Source organism: Galleria mellonella, unplaced genomic scaffold (assembly GCF_026898425.1).
Source record: "Galleria mellonella isolate WM207_F2 unplaced genomic scaffold, CSIRO_AGI_GalMel_v1 utg24764, whole genome shotgun sequence".
NCBI lineage: Eukaryota > Metazoa > Arthropoda > Insecta > Lepidoptera > Pyralidae > Galleria > Galleria mellonella.
Window position 1 is genome coordinate 49,865 of NW_026442051.1, and position 17,752 is coordinate 67,616.

Here is a 17,752-nt window from a genome sequence, read left to right on the forward strand (position 1 = left end):
CAGTAATGAGGACTGTAGCCCCATAGCAGTATATCGTATTAGGTAGATTTTCATAATAAAATTTATTATTTAGAAACTATTATGTTTATTTCTGGTGGATACGTTACAATGAGCCATCCGACCAGAATTCATTTTCACCTATCACCTCTCAGTGGTATCCCGCTAGCGTACCTAAACCAATAGCGCAGGCGGGGCCTCTCATCGGGCTATCATTTAATTTTTGTCTATTACAAAGATAATTCTTGTCATCAAAATTAATTTTCATTAGTTTTTACCCTAGAGCAGACTTCGTTTGCGTCTCCGGAATATGTTTATTAATCGGGATTAAAAGCCAGTTTCATGACAATTAGTTGAGTCGTAACAAACAAATACGTTCACGTCTTATATTAGTAGGGATATTAAGGTTGGACTACATTGGATGGTTACTATGGAGTACAGCAAATAGTCTATTTAATAATCACTACATAGTATAAAACAAATTCGCTGTCGCTGTCTGTCCGTTACTATGTATGCTTATATTTTTAAAACTACGCCACGGATTTTGATGCGGTCTTTTTTAATAGATAGACTGGTTTAAGAGGAAGGTTTATATGTATAATACATGCATAATATAGTAGAGAAAAACTGTTAATTTTAGAGGTTTCAAATGTGATGTGATATAATGTGCACCCGTGCGAAGCCGGGGCGGGTCGCTAGTAATTGATAGTTTATTTAAAGTAAAACTCTTTAAATAAAATACGCCTTTTTATTATTATTTTTTTAATTTATTTTGCATTTATTTATATTATTATATTAAGAATTAGGGAAATCCGAATAGCCAACAAAATTATAGACCACATTCATAAATTAACACAAAAAATAAAAAGTCTTCAAAATATTAAATTTAATACGAGACTTGCATGGTAAGAATAGAAGTATGGAATAAGTATTGTTATTTCTTCTCATTTTTTACGTATATCGATTTTATCATGGTCGCAGTAGGTAGATTCCAAACAATTATTTTCGTTTTGCAATTTTAGAAGTTTTAATCAAATTTAAAAATAAAAACAGATTAAAGAAAAATGTACCACATATAATTTCGTGTATGAATTTTAAATATCTGTTTCCCGGCTTTGGCTTTTTTTTACTAAATTTATTCAATTTACAATTCAAATAAATCAATTTCAAACACACGGATTGTAGTTTAAGGATCGAGTTTTAATATTTTTTATTTTCATATTTTTACTGTTGCCTTAATCTGGGAATAATGTTTTAAAAATCACATTTTAAGGGATGTAGCGTCTTAAAATATCACCAGGTTTTGGTGCTGTTGCCAACCCGCCTGCCAAGTGTTGCGGTTACTGGCAAAACTCCCCTAATAGGGGGCACCTATGTTCAGCAGTGGACAGTTACGAGCTGATATGATGATGGGTTAAGGAAGTTTTATACAAAAAAAGATTTAGAATAAATATTTAAACTTCGTAACTAATATAATTACTCACAGAAAGCTGCAAGACCAGCTCCGAAAGCCAGTTGTTGATGTGGTAGTAGCATTGGACGAGGACAAATCGGCAAGGGAGGCGGCGGCACCCATAGTGGTGGACTCCGCACTTCTGCACCCATGCCTTCATTTTCTCCAATCTCCACGTCGGAAGACGACTCGCTTTCAAATTGTAATCTCTCCGTCGCTTCATTTGTTTGTTTTGTGACTCCAGACTCTTCAAGATGACCGTATATACGAGCAAAAAACTTTCGAGGTGACGATGGCCGCGGAATTTGAATAGTTGTCTGCGGATCTAATACATTACTGTCGGTCTTATTATCGCTACTCATCGTTTTATTAATGAATTCGTTTTTGTATCGTATATTTTAATAAAATTTTAAGTACATGTGTTGTCTAAACGCAGGGATCACGTGTATTGAAGTTGCGTCAGGTGCGTTTCCCGACATCCTTTGAGGACATAACTCCGCCCCTATTATTATAGCGCTTCGGCCCTGTCTCATCTCCGAGTGGAAAGGGGTTGGTGGCGAATATATCGGACCAATCCGGGAGTTTATTGTGCGCAAAGCCTGCCCTATAGGCGTATTTCTAAAGTTTTCTGTACGTCATTGTTAAATTATATCATATGGAAAGTTTCCCAAAAATGGCATAGTATATTTTACAAATGTCAACTACTATCTTTCGGCTTGGCCAAAATATCCTATGTGTAAAACTAGATTAGATATATGAGTACAATTAAATTAAAAATATTAAAGCAAAAAATACGTCATTTAAAAAACGGGAACTGTATGGTGTAGGCAAGCATTAAAAAGTTTTTTAAATATTCCATTAAAGATCTGAATTGAAAACTATATGCAGTTAGTAGGCACTTGGTAGAGACCAAGTCTGTTACTTTTTTAAGATAGCTTTACGGCTTTGGATGTTTCCTTTTAGCCCGTCTTTAATATTTATTACTCTTATTATAGTGAATATTCTTCATAAAAGTTTTATTCATTCATTCATTCATAAACTTTACTATCCACTGCTGAACATAAGCCGGGGAAACTTGGGAGGTTTTGTCAGTAACTGCTATGCTTAGCAGGTGGATTGGCAACCGCAGTTAGGCTTTGGAGATGTTTTAAGAAGGATCCTGTTGCCCATCCTTAGTCGCCTCTTACGACGCCCACGGGAAAGGAAGGAGTGATGCCTATTTGATGCCTGACTATTCTATGCCGGGACCACAAGGAACTTTTATATATTTATTAAATTAAGGATATGATTCGTATTACAAAAGAAGCTATAATATAAAATTCAATTTGTATGTATTAGATTATTTTTTTGTAAAATATACAAAAATAGAAGTTAAAATATGATTATGTAAAATTTTGTCCTGCGAAAAAGAACTATTGTGATGTAGAGATTACAGTCGTAATAAAATGTGTGGGTCTGACGTGAGAAAAGAGTCATTAATTTTGATAATTATTTTTGTTATGGATCAAATCAAAGATTACTAGTGTCTACTTACTCTTATTTAACATTTTCTTTTTACGTATTTACGTTTGACAGCTTGCTTGTCATCCAATAATATTAATCCGTTGAATTATATTCTTATTTCTTCCTATTTAGTTAAATGTAATAGTGAATACAATGCAGAAAAACACAGCTGTATTAACAGTTGTTTGTATTTTGTTATGTCTAGCTTTCAACTACACATTCTCTCTTCGCAGAGATACTAATAAAAAATGGTCATTTATTCGATCAAATAGAAACCGTAAGTATAAAATGATTTATGTAATATATGTAGGTTCTCGGGGGAATGTTGGCAATGGGAATTAGTAATAGAGTTGCTAGCAATATAGATATCTATTCTGTTATGTTAACCTCTCGGGTTATTTAGTTAATCATGATGGTAAATTCATGGTGAATTTTTAGGCTAAGAGACCTGACTTTATCTTCACTTATTATCATTCACTGGTATCCCATCAGAATAAACCAACAGCGCAACGTTCAAAAAAATTACGTTCTTGCGTCATCCGAAGATAAATTTATTTGATGAATTCTTAAAAGATATGCTATTTACAGGTACCCGGTTATGCAATGCCCTTCACCATACAGATATTGCAGAAAGAACTAAAAAAATGGTTAATAACATGGAAAATGCAATGAAAAAAATTAAAGATTCCGCTCATGATATTTATATAAATGGAATAAAAAAATCTCAAAATAAAATTAAGTTTAGTGATGATGATTTCCGTTCATTTGAACTGTCAGTTATTATGAAAAAATATCCTTATTTAGATTTAAAGGAAATTGAACAGAAATTTAGCCCTTCGTCAAATAAAAATACAAGACAAAGTTATCTGGCTTTACCGGATGAAGCTAAATTTAGGCATGATCCTAGTCTTTGTGAATCAGGAGACGATATTATTAATGTGGAAATATCGAATCGAGGCCTCTCAGGTTTCTCTATACCGCCAAAACTTATTAAAAGTGAGAGCATGTTTGAAAATAAACTGAAAGTGAACAATTTAAAAAATCCAGTTAACATGTCTGAAAATCTCATTGATGTATCAAAAGTGCCCGACCGTGATGTTTTAAATAGTTTAAAAGCCGATATAATATCATATGAAGAAACGAAAATTCATAAAGATATTTTGATCAAATGATTTTAATCTAAGTAGATTATTAATGAATAGCTGTTCCTTATGTCTTTGCTCGCGTGCATTAATGTACTTATAAATTATGTGTTAAGTTACAATATAACCTATCTTGTACCAAATATATATATTAAATATTTAGTATATATATACACACGTTTAAGTAACAAACATACATGCTCATAAACTTTCGCACTTATTACTTTACTACTTAATCCCCCATATTATAAAGCCTTAAACATCTAATAAATCTATTTTAGCTATTATTGCAGTGTTGTCTCTTTTTATGTATACAATGAAAGAAATCGTCAGTCAACACCCTATGGAGTGTTCTACTGGTCAAACTAAACATTTTCACCAGCAAATAGTGGATCGAAAAAGACATCACGCTTTTTTTAATACAGTCAGGGGATGAATTTTAGGATATACTAAAATTAAGTTTCATTAATTTTGTATAAGAGATATAAGTATGATTAATTTCAAGTAAAACAATCCCTTTCTCCCCGATCCTAAGGTATCTATTATCTAATAGGTACATATAATAGTATACCAAATTCATATGTAAAAAAATATTCTTTGCACAATTAGGTACTTACCCCCAAAAGTTCTTTGTTTACTTTTAGGTAGTCTTGCAGAATTGAAATAATGACAGACTTGATTTTTATAAAAATAAACCATTGAAAATTTCATAGGAGGTATCAATCGACTATAAAATTGCTGACGTGCAGGGGTAGCCATAGGAGCTACACATCAATAAAGGGTCGCATCTAATTCGATCTTGGTACTTTTGATTTTATAACTGAACATCTAATACTGTACTGCCAAGAGAAATAAGGCTAACAAGTGAAACCTAGTGATCTATGACGCTGTTTGTTACGCCGCCTTATAAAGCAAAAAGGAAAATAGTTTGAATGTAGCTAATACTGAAACTCTGTCAATTTACATAATTCTCTTGTGATAGTAATTTTTTGTGATGATAGTTTCTCTTGTGATAGTGAATTTGTGATAATAATTCTGAAAGCAATTACCAGCGAAGACTAGCCTTTGTTAAAATCATGTCAATAATATTCAAAAATTTTATCAGAACTTTATAGATAGTAAATCTTTAGGGTTCAAAATCCCTTGTTGTGTACAATTGCGTTATACTGTTCTGCTTGTTCAGTAGTCAGCAATAGTCAGTTTAATAATATTTTTTTTTTTAATAAGGTTTATTCCATAAGGAACAGGCGAAAGTATAAGACCATGCTGTCTAATCTTCAGTTTTGGTTTAAATATTGCTGTTGTAGCTTAATCATTCAATATCAAATTCAATCAATTTTACTAGTGGGAGACTTTGCACAAAAGTTGTTTGCTTGGGCACCTCTGTCCCATTCGTGTTTCTATCATGAAGCAGTCGTGTTTACATGTGTTTTATTTTGAATTTACAGGGTACGGAGGAATAACACCTGACTCAACGCATGGGGGTATCATGGACGAAACAGTATATTTTATTATGTCCATGGTATTGCTCATGTCTATAAGCGACGGATACCACTCCATAAGGTGAGCTGTCGGCTTTGCCATTCTAAGTTGCATAAAAAAGAAACAGTGAATAAAATGTTTTCTTTTTTAAATATTTTTTTACCGTTTGGAAATTTTCTTACTAGTAAATATATATCCAGGATTCTGTATTTTGTTTAAAAAATAGACTAGGTTATTTAGTAAAAAGAATAAAACAGTAAAAATTAGAAAATTGTGTTAAATAATATATATAATTAAATTTAGAAAAATATAATTCTTTTATAAGTTTGATGTAAGCAGAATACCTAGTACCGAGTTAGTAACACTGACAACTGAATATGTCAATCAGTCATTCAGCGGGCTGATTTTCAGGTTCAACTGTCAGGTTAAGTCATCACTTCAATAGCTATTTAATTACACCTTTATCCACTCTATCTTATCGAAATTTTGTTTCTATTTTCTCAATTAAAAACTAAAGTTAAAAAGTAAGTAGATTAGATAGTTATAGACATAGCTTATATATTTTTTTCTTTTTAATTTGCTTTCAACAGTAAGTTGCGGTGAAAAACCGGTGATTTTGTTACACTTATTACAAGTGTATATTATTTAATTACTATAAATACTTATTAACAATTTATATTACACTGTTTCTTTAAATTCATTCGTAGTATTTTCTTATACCATATTAATTATGCTTAATAGTAATGCATAATGCAATAGCAGTTTAAAAAGATAAAATTATTTATATTATAACATGTAATGGTTTTGAAGTCAGTAACAATGAGGCCCTTGCTTATGGTGGTTCCTGGTCCAAGAGCTAGTAAGCACAGGAAGAATCTAATTATTTACTTAAATTTACATAAATTAGTGAAAAAATATTTATTTATTTTGAAAATTAAAGTATTAACTCTAGTACATACACAAATTATACGAATAAACTATCAAGATGAAAAATATCTATACAACTTGGCTATTCTCTCTATGGAAAATTCTTTGAATTTTTTAAAATTATGTAATGGACGAGTTCTATCTGAAAATTGGCCATGGAGCCTAGATGATAAACCACTGTTTAAAGTTGTAAATTAAAATAACCTTAGTTGCTTTTACTTTTGTTCTAGGTGACATGGAACTGCAATGCAAAGTTCAAAACTATGAGTGGGGCAAACGGGGTCTCAATAGTACTGTTGCGAAATTAATAGCCAGTGCAGATGCCAACTCTGTAATTGAATCTAACAAACCTTATGCAGAATTGTGGATGGGTACACACCCTAATGGGCCCTCACTTATTATTGAACGTGATGTCTTGCTTTCGGAATATATTAAAGACAATCAAGATGCAATAGGACCTGTTGTGAAAAAGAAGTTTGGTATACAAGTGCCCTTTTTGCTGAAAGTCTTGTCAATAGAAAAAGCATTATCGATACAAGCACATCCAAACAAAGTAAGTTTATTTAATAATTATCATCTTTAACAATATTAGAACGGTACTTTCTATAATGTAATTATTTATAAAAAATATAGTTCTGTTCATTTTTAGTAGAATTTTCTTTTAGTAGAGTTAGTATTTTGTGTGTCAAATGTCGTATTAAGTATCCAGCGATAAAACTGGTCACAAGATCATGACAATTATTTTGCTGTTTCTCAGATCAATACCAATTACCTATTGCCATATCATAGTAAATGGTGTATGGTTCATAATTAGAATATGTTAAAATTTCAAAAATTTCTCACAAAGTTTAAATTAAACACACATAATGCAACATATATTTTTGTAAAAATTATAAAACTAAGCTTTATATAAGATTCGCATTGAGAGTACTATTTGTATATAATCCTAGTGAGATTTTATAGTTATCATTACTGAAATATTACAATTACAATGTGAAAATACTTACTATTAAATGTATCAAAGATGATATTTAATATAGAGATACTTTGCTTCTAATGTTACAGGAACATGCTGAACAACTTCATCAGAGTTTTCCAGAGCGGTACACTGATCCCAACCACAAACCTGAGCTCTCAATAGCACTAACACCTTTTGAAGCCCTTTGTGGATTCAGACTGTTACCACAAATTCAAACATTTTTATCTAGTAAGTACTTTACTATAAAATTACATATTTAATTGCTGTTGCTGATGCTCGTGATAATCATATTTATTAAAAATATGAATGGCTCATAAGTGTATATTTATATATATTTAATTATTTCATTGTTTTATATAGCAACATCTTAATAACATATAAATTATTTTAAGACCTATCATCATCATATCAGCCTTTAACTATCCATTGCTGAACATAAGTACCCCCCCCCCCCTCCACCCTCAGAGGTTTTGCCAGTAGTTCCCACCCTTAAGAGGCGGATTGGCAACCACAGTTAGGCTTTAGAGATGTTTTAAGAGTGATGCTGCTGTCCATCCCTTGCACCTTCCTTAGTCGCCTTTTATGAAACTTACAGGAAAGGAAGACATAGCCTATTCCATGCCGGGACCACAAGGCCAATTCTAAGATCTATACTTAGTATTATTCAATAATTTTAGATGTACAAAATATTGTATATGTTTGTTTTAATTTATAGAACTACCAGAACTAACTCAAATATTGCCTCAAGATGCTGTAGATGCTATTTTAGCACATGAAGAACAAGGAAACAGTGATAAAGTTCTGAAACAAGTTATCAAGGCCCTAATGTTATGTGACAAGACTGCTATAGCTAATAGCTTAAAGAATTTGCTAGCAAGATTAGAAAATGAAGGTAATTAGTAATGTTTTCTTTTTATTTTTTTTTATGCAACTTAGAATGGCTAACTAGCTGTTGGCTCACCTGACGGAAAGTGGTGACAGTCGCCTATAGACATGAGCAGTACCATGGACATGACAGTGTATACTCTTTCGCCCATGATACCCCATGCGTTGCCATTCCTGAGGACTCAGGTATTATTCCTTTGTACCCTGTAAATTCACTGCCATATCCCACAGCTGCTTCACAGTAAAAACACGAATGGGACAGAGGTACTCAAGCAACCGACTTTTGTACAAAGTCTTTCTCTGGTAATGAATGATTATGTAATGAAAGTATACTTAATAAATTATTAGGTATATAATAATCAATTAAGGTGGTTGGTCACTAAACAAAATTGTACAAGAAATACTACGTAGATGGCGCTTAAAGATAATTTGAAGGAAAATTTCTAAATTATTTGCATATATTGTTATGTATGAATGAGAAGTGGCAGATAATACGTGATCTGTTCCAAATGAATATATTATTATTATAACCTACACAATCTCAATGTTGTCTGTAATATTTATTATTACAAAATTGTACAAGAGAATAAAAATGATGATAAATTATTACTATATAAGTAAAATGTAAATAAAAACATTTTCTAATTTGGAAATTTTACTTCAAATTAACTATAATTACAAAATAATTAACAGAAACCACAAGTCTCGATTCCATAGCCATTTAGTACTTAAAAATAATTTATTAAACTATAAAGAAATTGTAACTCCTAATCTGAAAATTTATTTATTTCTTGTTGTAATAGTGGTTTTCACATTCACAACTAATTAATTTTATTTTTTGCTTCATTTAATTAAATAGAAAAAAATTTTTTGTATCTTGAGAGAATTCCTTTCACTATATGTCTTGGTATATATGGTATAATTATTACTATGCTGCAATATTTGTATACTAGCCGTATAGTATTCATTTGAGTAATTTTACTTAGTACTATTAGACTAATGATATTTATTATTCTAGGAACATAAATTTTTTCCACTGTTGAAATTTTTTTTTTTATTTATTGTAGATCTCGAAACACAGTCAGCCTTGCTGTATCCTTTGGTACGACGTCTGCATCAAGACTACCCTGGTGACGTGGGCTGCTGGGCTCCTTATTTTATGAACTATATGCAGCTAAGGCCGGGCCAAGCCATTTTTCTTAAATCAAACTTGCCCCATGCTTATATTAGTGGAGGTAACTAATACTACATTACATAAATACATTACATTATTTTTGATGTTGATCTTGTCTAAAACATTGTCATGTTTTTATTTTATTTATTCCTCACTACCCAGTAAATTGATGAACAGACTAGTTAGTATAGAGAATGTAAGTAACATATTTCTTCAAACATAGTCTATATGAAGGAGAGTAATGTAAATAAATATTTTTCCTTGCTTGAAAAGTAAACAATAAATAGAATAAGTTATCTAAAAAAATTATTCATTATGAGTTTCAGACTGCGTAGAATGTATGGCTTGTTCAGACAACGTAGTACGCGCCGGCCTTACACCCAAGCCGATTGACATAGAAACTCTCATAGAGATGTTAGACTATAGCAGCTATGCGCAAGAGCAGTTGCTATTCAATCCACATATGGAGGACGCAAACAGCTGCATTTGGAGACCACCAGTGGCTGATTTTGCTGTAGTCAAAATTAGAGTAAGACTATTTAAAGTATCTAAAATAAAAAAATGTAAAGATCAGTTGTTGTTAAAGTATTTTTTCACTGATTTCTTAGACAAGGAGACTCTCAGTTTGCCTATACCTTTCTTGTACAAACAGCGTAACATACACGTGTTACACGATACCTTGCCAATTCCGAGTTAATTTTGAATATTCTTTTTTGTATTCGATGGAATTTAATTCCCTGTTAAATCTTTTGTTATAGTGGAAGTTGTTATTTTTTGTAAAACAAATTCTTAAATTATTATTTTGCGATATATTAGCATAGTTGCTTTATATCATAAATATGGGCGAAACAAGGGCACATAAGTAGACTTTAACCGGTATTTTTATTTATTTAGAGACAATAATAAGATTCGATAATGTTACAATATTCATAATGTAGTATTAATTCAATATTTTTTCGTCACTATACAGGTGGAGAGTGATGGTGAACCATACAATACCATAATCAGACCAAGCCCAAGTCTTATAATCATTACATCAGGCTCTGGAGAGGTGTGCGATACTTTACCTATCACGGCTAAGCCAGGAGTGGTCGTATTCTTAAAAGCCAGTCGCCAATTAACATTAACACCTGCCAACAGAGATCACATTGAAGCCTACCAAGCCATATGCAATGTATAAACAATTTTAATTGCATATTTTAAATACACAATCGGGACTTAGCACGATGTAAAAGTTTTTACAGGTAAGTAGTCTTACCTGCTTCTTTATTGCCGACGTTTCCACGTGGTTTGCACTATGTCGTAGTCACGACAAGACTGAAGTGACCGTCGTCTTTATTTTGCAGCTCGCGCAGTCTACTCAGGTACCTCACATTGTCACCATTATTATCTGGAGTAACCCTACAGACCGCACTCACGGTATCCACATTACGTTTACATCGCGTTAAGTCCCAATTGTGTATTTAAAATATGTGTAAACAACGCGAAAGTTTAAAATAAACTAATTCTAATTGCATTGCAAAATCCAAAGGCTTTTAGCAGAGCGTCAAGTTAACAACCGCTAGTATAGCGCTAGCCATTGCGATAAAAAATTCTATATTTAGATCACACTGCCATCAGATAGAGTGAATTTATTTCGTATATTATTGAAAAGTATGTAATTTATTTTGTCTTCACAAAAACCAGTTAACAGTGTTAAAATTATGTAAGTATAATTCGCGAGAGACTGGTGATTATTTTAGCTTAAATAAAACATATAACATTAGTAACCAGTATTATAAATTGAAACTAGCGCAGCTAATATACTAAGTGCTAGTCACAGACTACAGATATATAGTACGTCATCGTCATTTGCTTGTCATCTGATACACCAAATGAAAAAATAAAATAGGTAAAAGACCTATTTCTCTCATGATGCAAGGGATATGCATTAGGTCTAAAAATAAAAACGATTCGGGAAAGCACAACACATTCGTCGATCACTGCCAGTCAGAATTTTTATTGTTAATTTAAAAATTAGCGACTATGAGACAATTTTATGTAAATGTAGAGGTAAATATGTAGACGTCTGGCACACTTCTCACTGTCTATCTTGTAACGGACTTAGCATAAAGATAAAAAGTAATGTTGAAGAGGGTGAATAAATCTAACATTCTGCAATATCCATTTAAAGTAAATATAATATAAAATATAATATATAAATAAATATTGTAAACCATTTTATTTCTTTCGACATAAATTTTCAAATTATTGTTGAAAGAAATAAAATTAATTACAATTTCAAATTTAAACATTGAACACGTGTAAATTAAAATATAATAATGATACTAGAACATACATATTTTTGTCACATCCTGCAAACTGTTAAAATTCTTGACAAGCATCTCCATAAAAGTTAATGATATTGTTCAAAATAGTGATCGTTTACATGCTACGTGTCGATGCACGGTATGTACGTTTGCGCAGATTCACATAAACCTGTTTACGTGCAGTAAGCAGGTTTATATAAAACCGCTATTATTTCAGTAGAAATTTCGTCGGCGGTAGTAATAGTAACAAATTATCACAATTCTTGACAAACATACATGAAAACTATATCATTTAATAAAGAATACTGAAAAATCTTATATAGCGATTCTTAAATACAAAAACAGTTATTCTTTGGCCCAACTATCCCATGTTACTATTCGGTAAAATTACTATGAACTTCTCTATGGTATCAACAAATATAGAAATGCCAGTGTCGAATATGGTTTAATTTAGAATGGTATTTTAAGCATTTATAAATAGTGGTTCCTCTATATTATAAGTTATATTCAATTAATACACAAAGTGTTCAATAAGTGAGATTTGTCTCTTAAGGGATTTGGCATGAAGACATGTAGTTCGTAATTACTACATATTTAATAAAAAAAAAAATATATTTTTCGAGATTTTATAAGTTGTAATATTATGTTGTATGCTAATAATTACATTTATGTAATACTTTAATTCTCATTTCTAATGGGTTTTCTCTTAAACCTGTAATTTAAAAATTGACATTCTATCATAAATTGTAATTTTTTTCTTATTTTAAATGCAATTATATTACTTTTGTAATGTGACGAAATTGAATTTAGAGCCACAGAAGTGACCGCATCAACTATCTTAGGACATACTCCCTTTTTTGTGCTGTATTTCTTCCAAACATCAAATTAATAAATTAAACCCTCTATATCTTTTTTGCATTAAGTTGGTCTTCTTTTCAAATGAAATGTTTTTGATGAGATTGATACAAATTACGGATTCAAAGATTACAGAGGTAAACATAATGTGTGTATACAAATTATCACAATTGTTTAAATTTTAATAACTACTGTTATGAAAAAAATCCAATATATTTTATACACTTTTGTTTGTTTATTTTAATTATTAAAATAAATACCCAATATGATTTATAGAATAATACATATGAATATTTACAAGCATTTATACTTTTAATATTTCAATAAAGGCAACTAGGTAATAAATGTTAATTTTATTTTGCATTTATAAAACAGCTTTTATTAATCATGTTTCTATTGAGAATTATATATATTTTAATTGTTTTACATAGAACATTATATAAAGTTCATTTTATTATCGACTATACGATTATTATAATATATACAATTGTTTATGCAAATTTGACATATTTTTGATATATATTTCTTATTGTTACAGAATAAAAGCATGGTTCCTACTAAACGCTTTTTATATACTTCCTTTTTAGACTACACGCAATATTTATACACAAATGCCTGCAGAAAAAAGAAACAATTCTTGTAATTTTTGACTGTCAAAAAGTTACATGTATCATTATGTAGTCGTTGTTACCTGTTGGTATAGATAAGGCTATTTATTCTTTTTTCCAGAATTTTAATGATTTTTTCAACTTTAGTTGATATTAAATCTTTTTATAGGAAAAAAAATATATTAATAAATATTAACACTAGTTTTAAAAAATGGGTTGCTATATTTAGCATACTGTATACGGATATTTTGTTGGAGAATGTATAGGTGTATAAAGAAATAAATAGTTCGGAACGTCTCGCCGCCAGTCTGTTACGCGGTCGAAACTAATCGTGTAATCACATAGCTCCTAGACTATTTGCTTAGCGTTTCTTATACAATTGTGTTTCGATACACGATTCTTAGCTTTTTATTGCTTGACCTGAACTAACGAATCCATAGAACGGATTTGTTGTTCGTCTGATTACTTCTATTTATTGGCAAATAGATTTACTTTGTCAAAGAAAACACTGATTGCTATAGTAATATTGTCAAATAAAAAATTTCATTATAGAATCAAATTGAGCAAGTGGAAAATGCAAATTCGTTATCTAATCATAATAGACTGCGCAGACGAATGATAGTTATTTATTTATTTACACTTTACTGCACTTGTTATAAAGATTACACTAAATAATACAAAATGTGGTCTTATCGCTAAGCAATCTCTCCCTGACAACCATTTTGACTAATATTATAAATGTGAAAGTGAGTTTGTTTCATTACCTTATAGCGCTTTAACGGCTTAACCGATTACTATTAAATTTGATATACATGTTAGGGGATGGAGAAGGATATAGGTTACTTTTTGTCCCGGACTTGCAGACGAAATCGCGGGTAAAAGCTAGTAAAGAAGAAAGGATATGTATAATATACAAATATATCCATATATAGAAAATATTATACATAAACTTATACATAGGTACTTAAAAGTCATTTTAATTGATCGCACACAAAATTTCCCTTTATGTTAGCTTCGTCCGCCAAGGCTTTCGACGAGAGACTATATCCTCGTTTTAAATAGTCTGGTTGTAAAAGTGCATGCTACAACGCGCTCGTGTTGTACAAGTAGGAAGTACCTATATGGCTTACACAAAGAAGTTTTGATTGTAGAAAGAAATAACCATCGTCTGCATAAGTCTTAATATTTATAAATAGAACTTGTTTCAAATCATTATGTTGGTAAGACTAATGGGAAAATAAACCTTGCCAATTGTAAAATGAATCATCTAAATTAGAACAGAATTACCATAGAATAACAAACAACAGTAAAAATACAATGATCAAATTAAGTAGGTTGAAATCTATGTAACGCGACATAATATTTAGATGAAATTCTTTATAATTTGATATAGCTTGTTTTTCTTATAGCTATGTAAGTAACGTATTTAGGGGGCAAAGGATTGTTAGTAATGCGAACTACTAATCCCATTGCTAACAATATACCCTGTCTCTATGTATCCCCCCTAGAAACCATCGTGCTTTATCCCAGATGTATTCATCACTATGTGCTAACTGACTGCCTTTTCTTCTCACCTGTCATCCCTCACTAGTGCCCCACCAGCATATACCATTAGTGCTACCATTCTATTATCATCCATTTAAAAAACTAATGAAGGTATTTATTCTCGTTCAACTGTTTATGTACTGAACCGCTGACGGATACCGCGACATTTACCGGACCTTACCAATGCTCTATAAATATTAAAGAACATGATCTAAGTCTAAATACGATAGTTGGGTAAGATATTTATTTCTAGGTGCCTATCTATAACTTTATGAGGCGTAAAAAGTCACATTAGAATTCAATTTGTTTTTTCTGCAATTACTAATTACCAGGTAATTTCAAATAAGTATACCAATTAAGTATGTCAAAATCATAATGCAAGTTACGATAAACGGTTAGGTACGATTAATTCCGCTTGCTATAATTTTATCATGCCTATTTGAGTAGCATTCTAATGTAGGTAGGTACGTCAGTTTTGTATTTTTTATTGAATTTATGTATAAAACAATAGACAGCAAAGAACATGTTACACATTGATGGGGTTCCGTAGCTACATTTTGTTTTTAACTTTCTGCATATGTCTACAAATTCTTAATATAGTATATTGAGTTAAGAATTTACAGTTAGTGCTGTATCCTGCTCGCTTGCTTCAGTCAGGCATTGAAGTGTGAATGAATAAGAAACAATCAAATCTTTACAACTTTTAAAATTTATAAACATGAAATAGGAAACCTGCCCTCTTATGATGAGAAACCCGTGTTTACCAGCGAGATGTTGACAGATAGTTGAAACTAAGGTGAGTTTAAGATACGTAATAATCTTGCGTTAAGACTATTGAACGATATTTTGAGCCAGTATTTACAATTAGACATGTTTGCTGTCAACTTCCTGAAGTTTTGTCGGATAGTCGTAGAATTTACGTACAGTTAATAAAATATAGATTATTATTATTTCTACAATTATATTATCACGTTGCTGTGTACTGCTTCATATTCATTTGTCATATATGTATTTTTTATCTTTGTTACTGTATTTATTGTTATATTGATACTTTCTAAGTATTATATACATTTTAAAAAACAAGCTGCCCTAGTCGATGAAATAAATAAATATTTCTATGATGTGCATAGTAAAGGTTTAATATTTCGATGACTTATCTCAAGAGGCACTAGAAAAAAAATTATAATAATTCGATCTTAATAAAGAAAATTGAATGATAGATCCCACCTGCGCTATTAATTTATACATTTGGGTTATCGCTGGATCGCGTAAAGATCGATCTGTCAAGGTATATTGTTAGTAATGAGGTCACTTATGATCGTTACTATAATTACTCTCTATCTCCTCTATTTTAAATTTACAGTCAAAATTAATTAAAAATAGAAACTATATATTATTATTGAATGGCAAAAAAATTAAAAGTAGGTTGGTACTGTGGGATAAATAATTGAGGATATTATTTTTTATCACAGTGCTCAGGTAAGTGGTGGTGAGTACCAATTTATCGCTATCTGCGCGTGAAATTTGCATTAGATTTGAGCAAGTAGGGCAAGCGCGGAGCCACCAAAATAAATAGGAGGGTTTTGTAAACAGTTTCCTCATTTTAATTCGCACAGATTGTTTCGTTTGGAAACAACGTAACACTAAACTTGCGATTGCGTACATTTTATCTTGATCGTTGACCGTTGCTAAACCAAAGGTTGATTTAGGTATTGTTCATTAAACTGTAGATACCCACGTCTCTCGATTCTTTAGTGGTATGAAAATTAAAATTCATAATTTTATAGAAACAATACTTATGTTTACAATATAGACAAGCACTTATGTGAAATTTTTTTATGCAACTTAGAATAGCAAAGAAACTAATGACTCACTTTTAAAGCGCACACCAGCAACGCCTCTGACGTTGCGCGTGATTTTGGGCAACAGTAGTTAGCATCAGGTGTGCCGCATGTTTGTTTGCTTCCTGTGTTATAAAAAACTCACTTCATGGAAAATAATAACCGTTGCCTATAAACACAAAAAGTACCATGAACATCATAGGATACTTTGTGACAGTCAGCGATGATACTGTGGTATATGAGTACGGTATTATAATCTATGGCGGAGACAGCATTGGACACAGAATGACTGAAATGATGATGATGATGATGCTATTAATTATACTCTAATTTTAGTTTTACATTATATATTTTTGTCAAAAAATAAAATATAGCAATATTAGTGTGAATTTCTTCGCGTCAAGATATTATAGTCTGTCAAACTCTGTCAACTTTCCTGAATTCTACCTATCGTCATACTACTTTCATATAAAATAAAATTTATCAACACTATCTCGATAATTGTTAGTTAAGAACTTACACAACAACTCATTCGTATTGATGATGTTGTTAATATAAATACTTAATAGTGTAGGCAACACTAATCTCAAATATCTCTTGTACCATATATCTGGATAGGTACTATATAAGTCTATATATAAGACATTTACCTAATTATAAATATGTAATTTTTTTTCTAAATTTATTCTACTTTTGCATAAAAAAATGTAGAAAAAGCCTCACTTTGTGCAAGTACCCTATGTAAAGATTGCCTAAACTAAATTAGATATACTTTTGTAATATAATAGCATCAACTAAAAAAATATAACGATTAATTCGCTCTTTATTGAAACTTGTACGAGTGTGATATCAGATAAATCTCAGACCGCATATACCATATGAATAAGCACACTATTATGTTGATGCAATGCTCGACGTGCTATCAACTGCCGTTTATCGTAAATCTATGATGGCTCATGAGACTTTCATCTAAGCGTATCACACAATCATCATTCATACGATTAACATAATCTCTAAAAACGAAATAAATATTCTTCTTCCAACGGCCGGGG

The 17,752-nt window shown here is 31.1% G+C and overlaps 2 protein-coding genes across 7 annotated transcripts; both read left to right on the plus strand.

Moving 5' to 3' along the window:
- The first annotated feature begins 3,065 nt into the window (after window positions 1-3,065).
- Window positions 3,066-4,125, plus strand: LOC128200692 (uncharacterized). The gene is made up of 2 exons (XM_052894917.1): window positions 3,066-3,230; window positions 3,542-4,125. Exons 1-2 carry the CDS (start codon window positions 3,107-3,109, stop codon window positions 4,123-4,125), a joined length of 708 nt encoding a protein of 235 aa, XP_052750877.1. The 5' UTR covers window positions 3,066-3,106.
- Window positions 4,126-5,642: 1,517 nt separating this feature from the next.
- On the plus strand, window positions 5,643-13,150 carry LOC113518867 (mannose-6-phosphate isomerase). Of its 6 annotated transcripts, XR_008252845.1 has the most exons (8): window positions 6,283-6,436; window positions 6,735-7,057; window positions 7,570-7,711; window positions 8,199-8,375; window positions 9,436-9,603; window positions 9,863-10,071; window positions 10,513-10,786; window positions 10,889-13,150. XR_008252845.1 is itself a non-coding variant. In XM_052894914.1 (7 exons), the coding sequence occupies exons 2-7, from the start codon at window positions 6,740-6,742 to the stop codon at window positions 10,720-10,722; spliced, it is 1,224 nt and encodes a 407-aa protein (XP_052750874.1). In that variant the 5' UTR covers window positions 5,643-5,658; window positions 6,735-6,739; the 3' UTR covers window positions 10,723-13,148. The 6 variants fall into 6 exon arrangements, 5 of the variants coding, with proteins under 5 accessions (XP_052750874.1, XP_052750872.1, XP_052750873.1 ...); XM_052894914.1 differs by lacking the exon at window positions 6,283-6,436 and adding an exon at window positions 5,643-5,658 and having other exon boundaries at window positions 10,513-13,148; XM_052894912.1 differs by lacking the exon at window positions 6,283-6,436 and adding an exon at window positions 5,992-6,101 and having other exon boundaries at window positions 10,513-13,147.
- The last annotated feature ends 4,602 nt before the right edge of the window (window positions 13,151-17,752 follow it).

Coding starts and splice junctions, on each gene's coding strand:
- LOC113518867 (XM_052894911.1), top strand. CDS start 6,376: ATGGTTTTGAAGTCAGTAACAATGAGGCCCTTGCTTATGGTGGTTCCT. Junction 7,058..7,569: donor TACAAGCACATCCAAACAAA/GTAAGTTTATTT, acceptor CTAATGTTACAG/GAACATGCTGAACAACTTCA. Junction 8,376..9,435: donor AGCAAGATTAGAAAATGAAG/GTAATTAGTAAT, acceptor TATTTATTGTAG/ATCTCGAAACACAGTCAGCC.
- LOC128200692 (XM_052894917.1), top strand. CDS start 3,107: ATGCAGAAAAACACAGCTGTATTAACAGTTGTTTGTATTTTGTTATGT. Junction 3,231..3,541: donor TATTCGATCAAATAGAAACC/GTAAGTATAAAA, acceptor TGCTATTTACAG/GTACCCGGTTATGCAATGCC.